General features: G+C 39.2%; 1 protein-coding gene across 1 annotated transcript in view; it reads right to left on the bottom strand.

Annotated features, from left to right (window-relative positions):
* The window catches only part of IL12RB2 (interleukin 12 receptor subunit beta 2), a 63541-nt gene extending 51404 nt beyond the window's left edge, over window positions 1-12137 (bottom strand). Inside the window, exons 1-6 of the mRNA XM_006766905.2 lie at window positions 12062-12137; window positions 9672-9959; window positions 6550-6664; window positions 5456-5640; window positions 4072-4214; window positions 2738-2888 (exon numbers count right to left, since the gene is read on the bottom strand). Coding sequence (XP_006766968.1) covers window positions 2738-2888; window positions 4072-4214; window positions 5456-5640; window positions 6550-6664; window positions 9672-9959; window positions 12062-12137 — 958 coding nt within the window. The remainder of the gene's footprint in view (window positions 1-2737; window positions 2889-4071; window positions 4215-5455; window positions 5641-6549; window positions 6665-9671; window positions 9960-12061) is intronic.
* Between the last annotated feature and the right edge of the window lie 469 nt (window positions 12138-12606).

Below are 12606 nucleotides of genomic sequence, written 5' to 3'. Positions count from 1 at the left end.
CGTGCACCTATGGATGAGGACAGTGGGTGGGGAGTGAGGGAGGAGGGTGGGGTGGGAACTGGGAGGAGGGGAGCTTTGGGGGGAAAAAAGAGGAACAACTGTAATAACCTGAACAATAAAGATTTAATTTAAAAAAAAATCATTTTCAGTGACATGAAAATGATATAACATTCCTCCTGGGTGTTCTGAGTTGTAAGGGATCACTTCCCCCCGGAATTTGAGCATATTATTCTCAGGCCTGTCTGGACCCCCAAATTCAAAGTGTTTTTCCACTAGACACAAAATATGATTGCTCAATTCCCAGTATCAATCCTGCCTTTGATGGAAGATTGTGGGACACAGAAAGTGGTTTCTTTCCTCCTACACCTTACTTAGTGGTCATTTGAAAAGTGTTTCTCATGGAGGACCATTACTGGAGTTAAATTTAATGACATAGGGAAAGGCCATATGGAGTAAATAACGACCTAATTTCCTGCTGTTATGATATAAATAACTGTGCCCAAACCACCAGGAGACAACATTTGCTCTCAGTTTTTGGTAGCAAAGTATTATTTGGTCTTAGAGTGACATTTAAAAAAAAAAAAAGCTTACTAGTAATTTTTTTAAATGCCAAGTTTAAATAACTGTGCCCAAACCACCAGGAGACAACATTTTGCTCTCAGTTTTGGTAGCAAAGTATTATTTGGTTTTAGAGTGACATTTAAAAAAAAAAAAAAAAGCTTACTAGTAATTTTTTTAAATGCCAAGTTACATATGAGTCTATATTTAAAGGGTTAAAAGGAAGGCGTGTTAAAAAAATTTCACACCTTTTAGGTTTACATCAGTTGGTGTTTCATAAAGAAACTGATGACAGAAATAGTGGTAAAAGGTGAAAACCATGCAGCTTAGAGTAAGAGAAAAGAAATCCTACAACAACCCACAGAAAGATCAAACACCAAAAAGGGAGATTCAGACATTGAAAGGAAGCCAACAGAGCTTGGTAACCGTGGTATATCTCAGAGTATAGGTTTCTCTCTTTATGAATGCCTGCAATTACTCTGAAAGAGCCAGCTTTCTTGGTTCAATTCACAACCATCCACAAATTCTTAACCATAACAAGTTGCTGCACTCATTGTTATGATAGTGGTTTATTTTATAAGACATGAGAAAGTTGCTACTGTCCTACCTTGAAGGGTTTTTAATTCAACAGATAAACACTTACAAGAAAAGAAAACCCTTTTAACAGGTCATTACCAAAGGTGAGTAAGAATGACAAGAATTCACAAATCCAGAGTTTCCCTTGTTTATAGTTTAGACTCACATAATATAACAAATATTTACTACCTTGAACTTAGAAAATATGGCCCATTTTCAAGAATTTTATCTGTACTGTGTATAAATAAAATCAACTCCATGAAGTACTTTTAAAAAATTCATTACTTTGACTATGTGTAATACAAGGATAATAAAAATAAGCTCTGGATTATGAAAATGGCAAGCATTTAAGCAGACAGCAAGTGGCTCAACGAGATTTAATTTACGGGATTTTTATTATGAAATGAGAGGAAATAAATTCTAATTTGTTGAATGATTTCATTTTTAAACATTTTTTTAAAATAGAAGTAATGCGATTCATACAAGAGGGGAAGAATATACAATTATCTCAGGAATTATATTTTATTAATAGGTCTTTTAGATGCTTGAATGTCATTGAAGAATCATTGATAAGTGTCATCAATTAACAAAAGCCATTACCAGCTCACAGAAAATGAATGTAACTTAATCACAAGGTTAGTTCATGTACACACAAATCCACAAGTTTCCACAAGTAAGTATTAATATTACAAAACCTCAAGATAATAAAGCAATGCATTATATGCTAATAATTTTTCCTGAGCCAAATGTACACAAATTATGGAAAGTCCATGCAATCTAACTAATTGAGAGCTTTTGGATACTAATATTCAGGTGGCTATTTCTTTTGTTTCCCAAGATTTGTTAATTACTGAAATAATGCTTATATAAGCATTTTTGCTCTAATAAAAATATTTTAATTATACTTCAGTAAAATTACCTTCCCAATGATTACCAAATATAAAAGCCCATAAGACTGCAAAATACATTTGATATCCTTTTCATAGCTTTGGACAGTCTACTGGCACTCATCTGAGCAGGGAGTCAAAGCCTGGAAGAAGTGCAATGCTGCAGTATTTGAAGGAGAAAGATGGCTGGATGTTAAGTTTTACTTTAAAATATTATGTGTCCAGAATTCTCCTTCTTTCAAGCTTTCAGTGGCTCACAGAGCCAAATTCATTTTCATAGAATCCAAACAGTAAACTGAATCAAGGTTTAACTATGAAAGAATGAAATTAATTACTGGTTTAGCTCTGTAACTTAAGAGAGAGAGAATTACTGAGATGGTAAGTAAAAAAATAATAAGTGCAATAAAAATAGGAAGTTATAACCAAAGACTACTGAGGCTTAAGCTTGTCACCAGCATGACACGTGCCAAACAGGAGTAGGACTTATCTAATGTTAAATATTTCCTAGCAATATAAACAGATCTCTCTGACAGTTTCAGAACTTAAGTTCATGTGGAAATTAACTTGTTAATTAATGCAATCATACTCTTTGACTCAGTATCAGGACTTTAGCGACTCTATTCCAAGGAAATCATTGTATCTTCTTTCCCTCCACCCTTTCTCTCTGCCCCCACCCCACCGCATTCCTGTTTTTGGGGGGTTTTTTTGACACATACCTTCTTCTGGTGTTTGCATTCTCAATGATTCACTCCAGTCACTCCAACTGCCTTTATAAAGATGTAGTTTAGAGGAAACCTGAAATTCATAATCTGTGAATGGTTTCAGATCCAATAAATCATGTCTTCCTTTGGCATTTGTAGTATTAACCTTCAAACAGACAAGATTTTTAAGGTGCATATTAATACTCTATTAATTTAAAGAATTTTAACAAAAAGGTAAAAAACTAGACCAGGTAACTCATTTTTTTTTTTCAGATCTGTCATTCAATGAGAAGATATATCAATGGCTGGGTTATTGAATACACTGAAATAATACTGTTTCAGAATAAACAAAACAAAAATATCTCCTGATATTAAGAACCTATCTATGTAAGCTCCAAGAGGATTCCTAAAACTAGCTGAAAAGGAAGTATCAGTTGAAAACTACCAATTTTCATAAAGGCCTTGGAGAATTTTCTACATTTGATCACAATTAGAATGTGATGCATATTTTAATACTTATAAAGACATAGAACTGGGTTCAAACAGAAAACTTTAATTATATAAAAATATTTAAGAAATTTAGTTACTGTACCTCTCTTGAATATCAGCTGTATATGAAACTGATCCTTTGTCATTATAAGACATTATAGTTTAGTTCTAGCTGGTTTGGCTCAGTGGATAGAGTGTTGGCCTGCAGACTGAAGGGTCCTGGGTTCAATTCCTGTCAAGGGCACATGCTGGGTTGAGTGCTTGATCCCCAGTAGGGGGTGTGAAGGAGGCACAAATCAATTATTCCCTCTCATCATTAATGTTTTTTTAATCTCTTTCTCCCTTTCCCTTCCTCTCTGAAATCAATAAAAATATATTTTAAAAAAGACATTATAGTTTATAAAAATACTGGAAGAAATTATAATCCTATACTTTTTATTGTAAAAAAAAATAATGCCTAATATATCAAAGTGTGGGGCTTTAACTTTGGAATATTAAATTCCACATAAACTTCTGTGAACAGACCCTAATATTTCTGTTTCTAATATGTTAAAAAATTACTAAAAAGTAATAATAGGGCAGGGATTAAAAAAAAAACTCAAGGAGAAATGAGCCCTTTACTAGACACAAAATATAGAAAATTAATACTGGTCTACAGAAGCTTGCAACTTAAAAAATCAGTGATCAGAATTCAATATATTTCTTGATAAATAGAGGTATATCTGGCTTTCTGGTATAACTCAAGTATATATATATATATACTTTAAACTACATATTTCGTTGATATGAAAAGACAGAGGTCTGTGCAGTAATATCAAGAACCCCTCTCTGTTTTCCCCCTTCACTCCAAAAACCATTACCATATTCCAGGACCTGCTGTTACTGGGCCGATATCTGAGTCGATTAAACAGCACCATCCCCTCATCTCTCCACTGAAGAGTACACCTGCTCACAGAATCATTTGCACATTTGATTCTGATGTCCCACGGAGGAAGAGGCCTCACTGGTAAACAGGATAAACAAAAAAGTGTGATTCAGGCTCCACAATCAGAAATTGTCTTATGTATTAACATGAGCTATAAAGAGTTGAACAAAATTCATCTCTAAGATGCATGATCACCCAATTTGGTGAAATAAACAAGAGAGAAGTCCCTGGCTTTTAGAAAGAAGAAAAAGTTTGATTCACTTCTAAATCCTTAAAATAATTCCTCTTAATCTTCCCTCATTTTTACCAAATAAACTACCACCGACAACAACGATAGTGTTGATTCCACTGAATTCAATGATTTAAAAGAAACAAATGATGTGCCAAATCTGAGAGTCCCAATGCTGAGTTAGAGGTGGCTAGAGGTGATCCCCTCAGGAAGAGAAGAAATGTTGGTAGAAAAGTCACCAGAAGGGGATATAGGAACAGGGGAACAGAAGAAAAGAATAAGAGAGAAGAAGGTGGCTTAGAGATGCCTATGTAAAGAGATGCAAAGTAGATGGGGAGAAGAGTGATAGGAAAATGCATATTAAATGCCTATGTTCAGACTTACAGTTAGCAGTGTGTATGCAAAGAGGTGCTGTGGGAAGACAGAAGAGAAACACACAGTGTGAGGCTGGGACTTCAGGCAGGCCAGAAACCCAGTTCTACCTGGGATGGGCAGAATCTGGGAATGCCTGGGATTGGTCTTTGATTCATCTGGGCCAATTATATTTGCTCAGAAATGTGCTGGGACTGGCTCATTCCAGCAACCACGCTGAGAGGAGCAGAGGTAAGTACCCACAGAGCGAGGTGCACATAAACCTTGATCCATTTTATTTATAGTTTGCACCAGCTGCTCCAGAGCTGCAGGCCTACATGTAGCCTAACTCAGAAGAGTGGAACAGCCATGGGGGTAAAAAGACATCTCTACCAAGAATGGCCTACACTGAGCTTCTTGAGATAACCTCACAGGACCCTCTCTCAGACAGATAGTATTACTGGCAGCTGGTGCCTTCGTGGGATTGAAACCAGGGGCTCCTGTTTGTCCAATATAGAGAATAATGTTGACTTTTATACAACCATCTCTACATAGCTCCAGGATCATGCACCCTTTCACCTGCATCAAAATAATGTTTATCCTATGCCTCTGCTTGTTGGTCACTTTCCATCAACCACTGCCTCTTTTGAAACAATCACATGTAGGACATTCAAGCGATTTTTGAAATAATGTTCATGCGCCAACATATGACACCTACAAAAAGTGAAATAAAATGTACCTATGTCCAAGAATGTGAATGTGGATGGAAATGAAGAAGCATTTCCAAGATCACTGATGGTAGTGACCCTGGCTGTGTAACTGGATTCAGGTGATTCCAGAGGTAGGTTGATTCCAAGGTCCAAATGGTCACAGTAATAATCATTACATGTCTTCTGCCAAGTTAAATTTTTTGGTCCATTTAACCTGTGAATAAGAGACATCTGTGTTTAGCAGGATACGTTATGTGCTATTTTCCCCTTTTAACACAAAAGAATGAAACTTTCAAATATTTAAAATTCTAGACATATTTTTAGGGTCAGTCTTATTACTAGAGGGTACACTATGAAAATGTTTGTATTCTATGGTCACAAATAGGACCATACTTCCCCCTCTCCCTTTCTTTGGTAGGACTGAGATTTATTTATTTATTTTTGACATTCATAGAGGTGAGTAAGCATCCCTACACTGCCTGAATTCCCCAAACCCTTTCTGATGTCTTGGTTCCTTAGGTCAGATCCAAAGGATCCATGGTCCACCTTGGCATTTACTGCACAGAAGTGCCAGTTTCTAGTACAGACCAGAACCCTGGGACCCACTTCCAAGTACCATCTGCTGCTCACTTAGGCACAGTGCAACCCAGTGGGATCTTTGGATGGGATTATAGAATCAACTGCAAGAAACAGACACTCCCAGACTCTCCCTGTGGACGCTCGTGCAGGTCAGGCAAAGGTGCTTCGAAAAGAAACTTTCCCAGGCTGACGGAAAGCTCCACAAGGAAGAGTCTATTTATATATCATGACCACAAGAGTCTTCGAGAAAAGGTATATAAGGCAGCCAGTTTAACCCTCCCTAGAGCAGGGAAGAACGTGCAAAAAACTGGCCTTGGATGCTCTGAAGAGAGCTTTGAGTTAGACCCCAGACCCACGCATCAGTTCCCACACTGTAGATGAATGAACCAGTTTTCATTTATGAACGCTAGCATTTTTTTAAAAAAACATCTAATGATCTAGAGCTGTCTACTGCTTCTTCTCACAGGTTAAACTAGAACTATTAGGTACTTCTCAATGTCATATAGAGACCCACAAAAACCTGCAAGAACAGTCTCTCACTCACTGTAAAGTATACGCAGTAGGTAGGTGGGTGTCTCGTCCTCTGTCCCAGGTGCAGGCCACAGTCCCACGTTCTCCCTTCTGTGTGCATGATAAGTTTTGAGGCTGTTCTGGAACAACTTTAAAAATAAAGAGCAAAGCCATATATTTGAAATGCCACACAAGTGATAACTCAATCACATTGTTATTATTTGTCAACAAGATAACAATACTTTCTCTCTATGTCCCATCCCAGACAAGCTGGTAGCTATGTTAGATCCCATCAAGTTCAAATTTGCCTCCGAGGCATGAATTTCTTCTGCTAACAAAAGCAATAATAGTGGCTATGAGCAAACACTACATGCCAAGTCCTGTGCTAAATGTTTTATGTGCGGTTTTTCTCAAGTAGACGTCACAGCAGCTACATCATGTACAGACTATTATTATCCTCACTTTATTGAAGAGGAAACTAAGACTCTTAAGTATCTTGCCAAAGATTACAAATCTATGAAGTGGCAGAAGCAGGGCTCCAGCCTAGGGGTGGCTGACTTATGTCCAAGCCTTTCACCACATTTTACTATTCTCCCTGGCAGGTGAACACCCAACACTACCTCCATGGCCCCAGTGACGATGAGTTTACCTTTCCAGAATAAAGTCCACTTAATATGACAAATCTTTACAAATCGGAGGCTCTTTTTCTCCATTGAACCTGAAATGTACGGCCAAGACATTGCTATCCATTGGCCCTACTCATGGCCTTCTGAGCTGTACCATCTAAGTCTAATTTCTGTAGCTTTACTTGGGGTACATACTTGATGGACATTTATAAATTAATTATTTAAATAGACACTGAGTAGTTTCCACGGGCTAGGCTGCTTACTCTCTCACTAGGTAGGGTTACTCTCACTACACTGGGTGAAACCAACATTCACGGTGTCTTTTCCTGGAATGACTAGCTATATTCAGAAAAAGGTGTTGCTTCCAGTCAGTCCTTGACCTCAAAGGTGTTAAACTTGCTCAAAGAGCAGCCATTTCATGGTGTGGTTACGCTTTGAGCGCGTTGCACAAGCAACATTCCGGCAGGCAGGCAGCACCACCCAACCGAGCTGCACCTGACAGATCTCCTCCCCACCTCCCTAGGTCCGCTGCTGCTGCAGACTGTCACAAATGCATACTGTGGATGGAAAAGCAAAACATGAAAAGGAGTTGCAGCACTCCAATTTATCTGAGCAAAGATAGGAAATGGAAAAAATGGCTAAGGATATCGACAAGGATACCGACTTCCAAGGCCATTGTTAGGCCACCAAAAAGAAAAACAACAACAACAACACAGCAGCACTGTGGACTCCTGGAACTGACATCACAGAGCTGGGAATGCCTAATACAAATACGCGATGTCAGTCTGTAAGATGGCAAATTACTTGGGTGAAGAATTCAGGAGTTCTGAAGACAAGGGAGGTGAGGACCACTGACGTTTTTTAGAAACATTTTCATTTTGTCTATAACCAATGCTTATGCTTCTCTTAAGGGAAAGAAGAGAGTAAAACTGGACAGATGTGCAATCTCCGCACTCATAACCGATGTACCTCCTCTGTGCCTGGTACTAGATGAAGCACTTTGCATACAAGGTGTCATCTAATCACTGAAACCATCTTATGAGATAGGTGGTAGTATCTCCATAATGCAGAGGGAGAAACTGAGGCTCAGAGAATTGAAATTGTCGAAGGGTACATTGCTGGTGGCAGGGCTGGAATTCAAAGCCCAGGCTCCTCTTATGACACCGCAGGCTGTGAGAGCTGAGAGTACATGATCCATTAGGGTGGGGACAGGAGACTCTAAACTGAAAGAGGAGTACTGGACCTAGTTTATGTCTCTTAGCCCCCCAGTGATTTGTTTGGCCATTGCTTGGTGTTCCGCTCAATGCTTCTGGTGACCCTCCAGGAAGACTGCCTGGCACCAACCATATCCTTTGCAGGAAAGAGCCTTATTGAGGTCTATAGCACTGTTTTTATGACAGGGACCCTGTCCTTGCATTTGGTCAGCCTGCTGTAGCAGCTGCTCCTACTCTCTTCATGCCTCTCACCTGCTACTCTGGACCTCCCCTGGAACCACAGGGGCACAAAGCACCACAGGATCCCTCAGGACCCATGCATGCTCACTGGTTTGTCTGGCGGGGCCTTTAAGGCTGCAGGCTGCAGACTGCAAGCTGCAGGCAGGTCTCCTGCTGGCTCACTCTGTGCACTGTGGCTCATGCTGCAGATGCCAACTGTGACATCTTAGTTCTTATTCCCAGCAGCTGCCTGGAGGGACCCGCTGTGTAAGCCAGCAGTAAGGGGCAGTTGATGCTCTGACCAAAGGCAGACAGTTAAAGTCTTCTCTCTTTCTCCTGTCATTGCATTTCCATATGTTCTTTCTGGGGATGTTCCTAGTGTCCAAGCAACCAGCTGTATTTTCTGATGCCACTGTGACCAGCTCAGTAACTTAACCACCTTGTGTTTGCTTTGCTACTTTCCTGGCTCCCTTATTCTTGCTTCCCTGGAACTATACAACTCTTTTCCCCCTAGGGAGTGTTAGCATGTCAGGTTTACCCTAGGCAATTTTCAAGAAAAGATAAATATAATGATAGTTTTCTTTTAACCTCTGCTAAATATGATGATCAGTGGTCAGGAGTGACTATGGGTGGAAGAACTATTTTTTGTACATAAAGTTAGAGAGGGAGAAGTGTTCAGCCTGGGGTAGGCAGCCTGGGCTGCATAAGTCCAAAGAGACATCTCTTTCTTCTTTTTAGGAGGTTGTAGTTTTGAACAAATTCTCAAAGTCGAGAAGGCATGAAGGTTGCAGAGATCCATTTTCCTGCCATTGCCGTCCAAGGACAACAGGTAAATGGTGTTAATGGCCACAAAGGGGAGGGAGGAGAGGGATGGAGAGAAGGAAGAAGAGAGAGAGGAAATAGAGCCTTACGAAATGAGACCCCAATTTCATAGATTTCTGGACTTCTTACATTGAGGTGCTCATGTTACTATCAAGATAAAATATATCCACATGGTGGGAGAAGAAAGAACACAGTCCTACACTGGGCTTTCTGCTTAACACAGGACAAATACCAAACGATCACCAATTTTTAGGAATTCAGAATGGAATGCTCACCACCAACTGAGATCTCTGCCCCACATATCTGGATCTCCTCACTACTGCCACAGGCCAGCTTGCAGACAAACACTGTTGTGCCCAGAGGAAGACCGGAGACCTGCGAACTGAGGGAGTGGCCATGCTGGAACTTTATTTTTTGGTGTAACTTGTAGAGGCTTAATCTGTTAAAATTGGAATATGGAGAGCAGCCTTGCTTGGGCTTTAAAGAGCATGAAATATTGACAGCAGATCCAAATGGGAGGACACGGGAGGGCTCCACAGTCACATCTCCTCTCTTGCACACATCTGCTGTGAGACACAAAACGCAATACTTTCGTTGGCATATAAGCAACCCATTCCAAAATGGAGGGTTCATTAATTCCCCAAATGCGGGGCAAAATGAACCCCACCAAATCCTGGAAATATAAATAACCTCCATTGCTCTGGCTGTATTGGTGATGCACAATGAGAACAGAAGGCCACCATATTAAAGTCTAACTGAATTAAAACATGTATTCCTCTCAAAACAGTAATATTAGAACCAGAACTATAAATAGGAAAGTGGTGAGAAAATAGGGTTGGAAGAACATTCAAGAACACAGTTCCAGGAAAAGCCAATCTCTCTGTATGTAAATTATTCACCAGACTACTAAAAAGTACTTCCCAGAATAAATCACATTTGTTTCCATTCCCATTTATGATTTATGATGCTTACTTAAATACTCATTCCAAAAAGAGACAATTTTAAAAGGCTATTAGAAACTTTAGGGACAGATTTTGGAATAGTTCCCTCTTTTATTATATTAGTGGTATAAAGTATGTGTAATCTATAACATTATTTTATAACAGAAAATATTCAGGGGCTCTGGTATATTTGTAGTTGGCAACAAAGATAGAAATTAGGTCTTACTGTGCCATATTTTGATATTCCTTCAAGATGTAAGACCATGGACTAGATGAACCATCACCCAATACAGCTAATATGAAAAAAAGAGTTCTCCATATTATTTACTATATGTCAGTTACCACATTAAACTCTTATTTAAAAAAGAGGTCATTCTTATTACTGAAGTTTTTGTATAAATAAATATGACAACTATTCAGAATTAAAAGTTTTTGGTGGTACTTAGTAATTGCCAATTTAAAAAAAACCCTCAGAATTACAGATTCATCCTGAATTTTTAGATGTGATATAAAATATTCACTGGAAGTCTTTTATTTTTTTATTTTTGGCAGGGGAGGTAATTGTAAGATTTCTTGGATCAACTACCATAAATAGAAATTGATGTAAAAAAACATGTTATTTAAATTAAATAAAGGAAGTACTGAAAATTCTTTTAAAATAAAAAGTTCTCACTTCTATTTTCAGAACTAAAACTACATCTTTCTCTTATCTTAGTTATGTTTGTTTTCTGCTTGTTTGATATTCTTTGATCTTAATTGGCCAGAAAGTAAAAAATAAGCTGCCAATAGAAAGAAACAAAGAAAATGCCAGCCACCACTTTTAAAAAATAGCTGACTTCAAACATAAATACCCTTTTAGAATCTATACTAATAGATTCCAGACATCTTTTGGATGTCCTTCCAGACAAAGCCATGGTGATGGGGGCCAGGGCAGAGGCAGTTAGAGGTGATCAGGCTGGCAGGGGAGAGCAGTTAGAGGTGATCAGGCCAGCAGGGGAGAGCAGGTCGGAGTGATCAGGCAGGCAGGCAGGCAGGAGAGCAGTTAGGGGTCATTAGGCCAGCAGGGGAACAAATAGGGGTGATCAGGCAGGCATGCAGAGGTGGTTAGGGCTGAGCAGGCAGGCAGGCAGGCAGGAGAGGTTAGGGGTCATTAGGCCAGCAGGGGAACAAATAGGGGTGATCAGGCAGGCATGCAGAGTGGTTAGGGGTGATCAGGCAGGGAGGCAGAGTGATTAGGAGCAATCAGGCAAACAGGCAGGTGAGCAGTTAGGAGCTGCCAGTGGTCCCAGATTGTGAGATGGATGTCCCATTGCCGGTTTAGGCTCAATCCTGCAGGGATCAGGCCTAAACAAGCAGTCAGACATCCCCCAAGGGGTCCTGGATTGGAGAAGGTGCAGGCCAGGCTGAGGGATCTCCCACCCCATGCACGAAATTCGTGTACTGGGCCTCTTGTACATTTTAATGTAAAACATTCGTTCATGATGCTGAGCTTGGCTACCTAGCCATTTTCAAGAGGAAATGTTATCACTGAACTTTTAATCATTAGTACAAATTAAATAAAATACATGTTAGTTACATACATAGAACCAGATTATCCACTTGCATGGTAGATTGACTACAAAAGACCAACTACCAGAACATTTACCACAAGCGCATATTTTTAATCTGTAACTGAGAATTTAAACCACAAATCCTTCCACAGATAGATTACAGAAATATCTTACCTATTGTTGCTTTAACCAATGGCGACATGATGACAAAAATAAGTGCCAAATAGCATGTTCTAACTATATGTGCCATGAACTGTCACCTCTGGAATACACCTCTATATTTTTCCTGTAAAAGAAGACAGATTCATTCATGTTAAACACATTAAAAAAAAATACCAGAACCAACATCATTTAGAAGTGCTTAAAATGGCCTTTTAATTTTCTCCATATTGTTAAGATTTTGCTTGTTATTTTTTAAATAATGAAGTGTATCTTTAAAACTAGTAAATTGAAAAATCTTAGTCATCTCTAACCCCCACGTCATTTAAGTTTCTTGGGGTCAGCAAAGGTGGGAGAAGAGCCATGGCTTTTGGAGTCCTTTAGAACTGGGTGTAAATACTTTGAGACTATTGGCAAGTCATTTAACTTTCTAAGCCTCAATCCTAAGTATTTTTTTTCTTCCAAACATGTTGCCTCATCACAGTCAAACACGATAGTGTGAAATTCCAAGACTAATGAGAATTTCTGACCTAGTCACCTACTTCTGGAAGAGATTAAAA

This window comes from Myotis davidii, unplaced genomic scaffold, assembly GCF_000327345.1.
Source record: "Myotis davidii unplaced genomic scaffold, ASM32734v1 scaffold122, whole genome shotgun sequence".
NCBI lineage: Eukaryota > Metazoa > Chordata > Mammalia > Chiroptera > Vespertilionidae > Myotis > Myotis davidii.
This window is presented reverse-complemented; position numbering and strand designations above follow the sequence as displayed.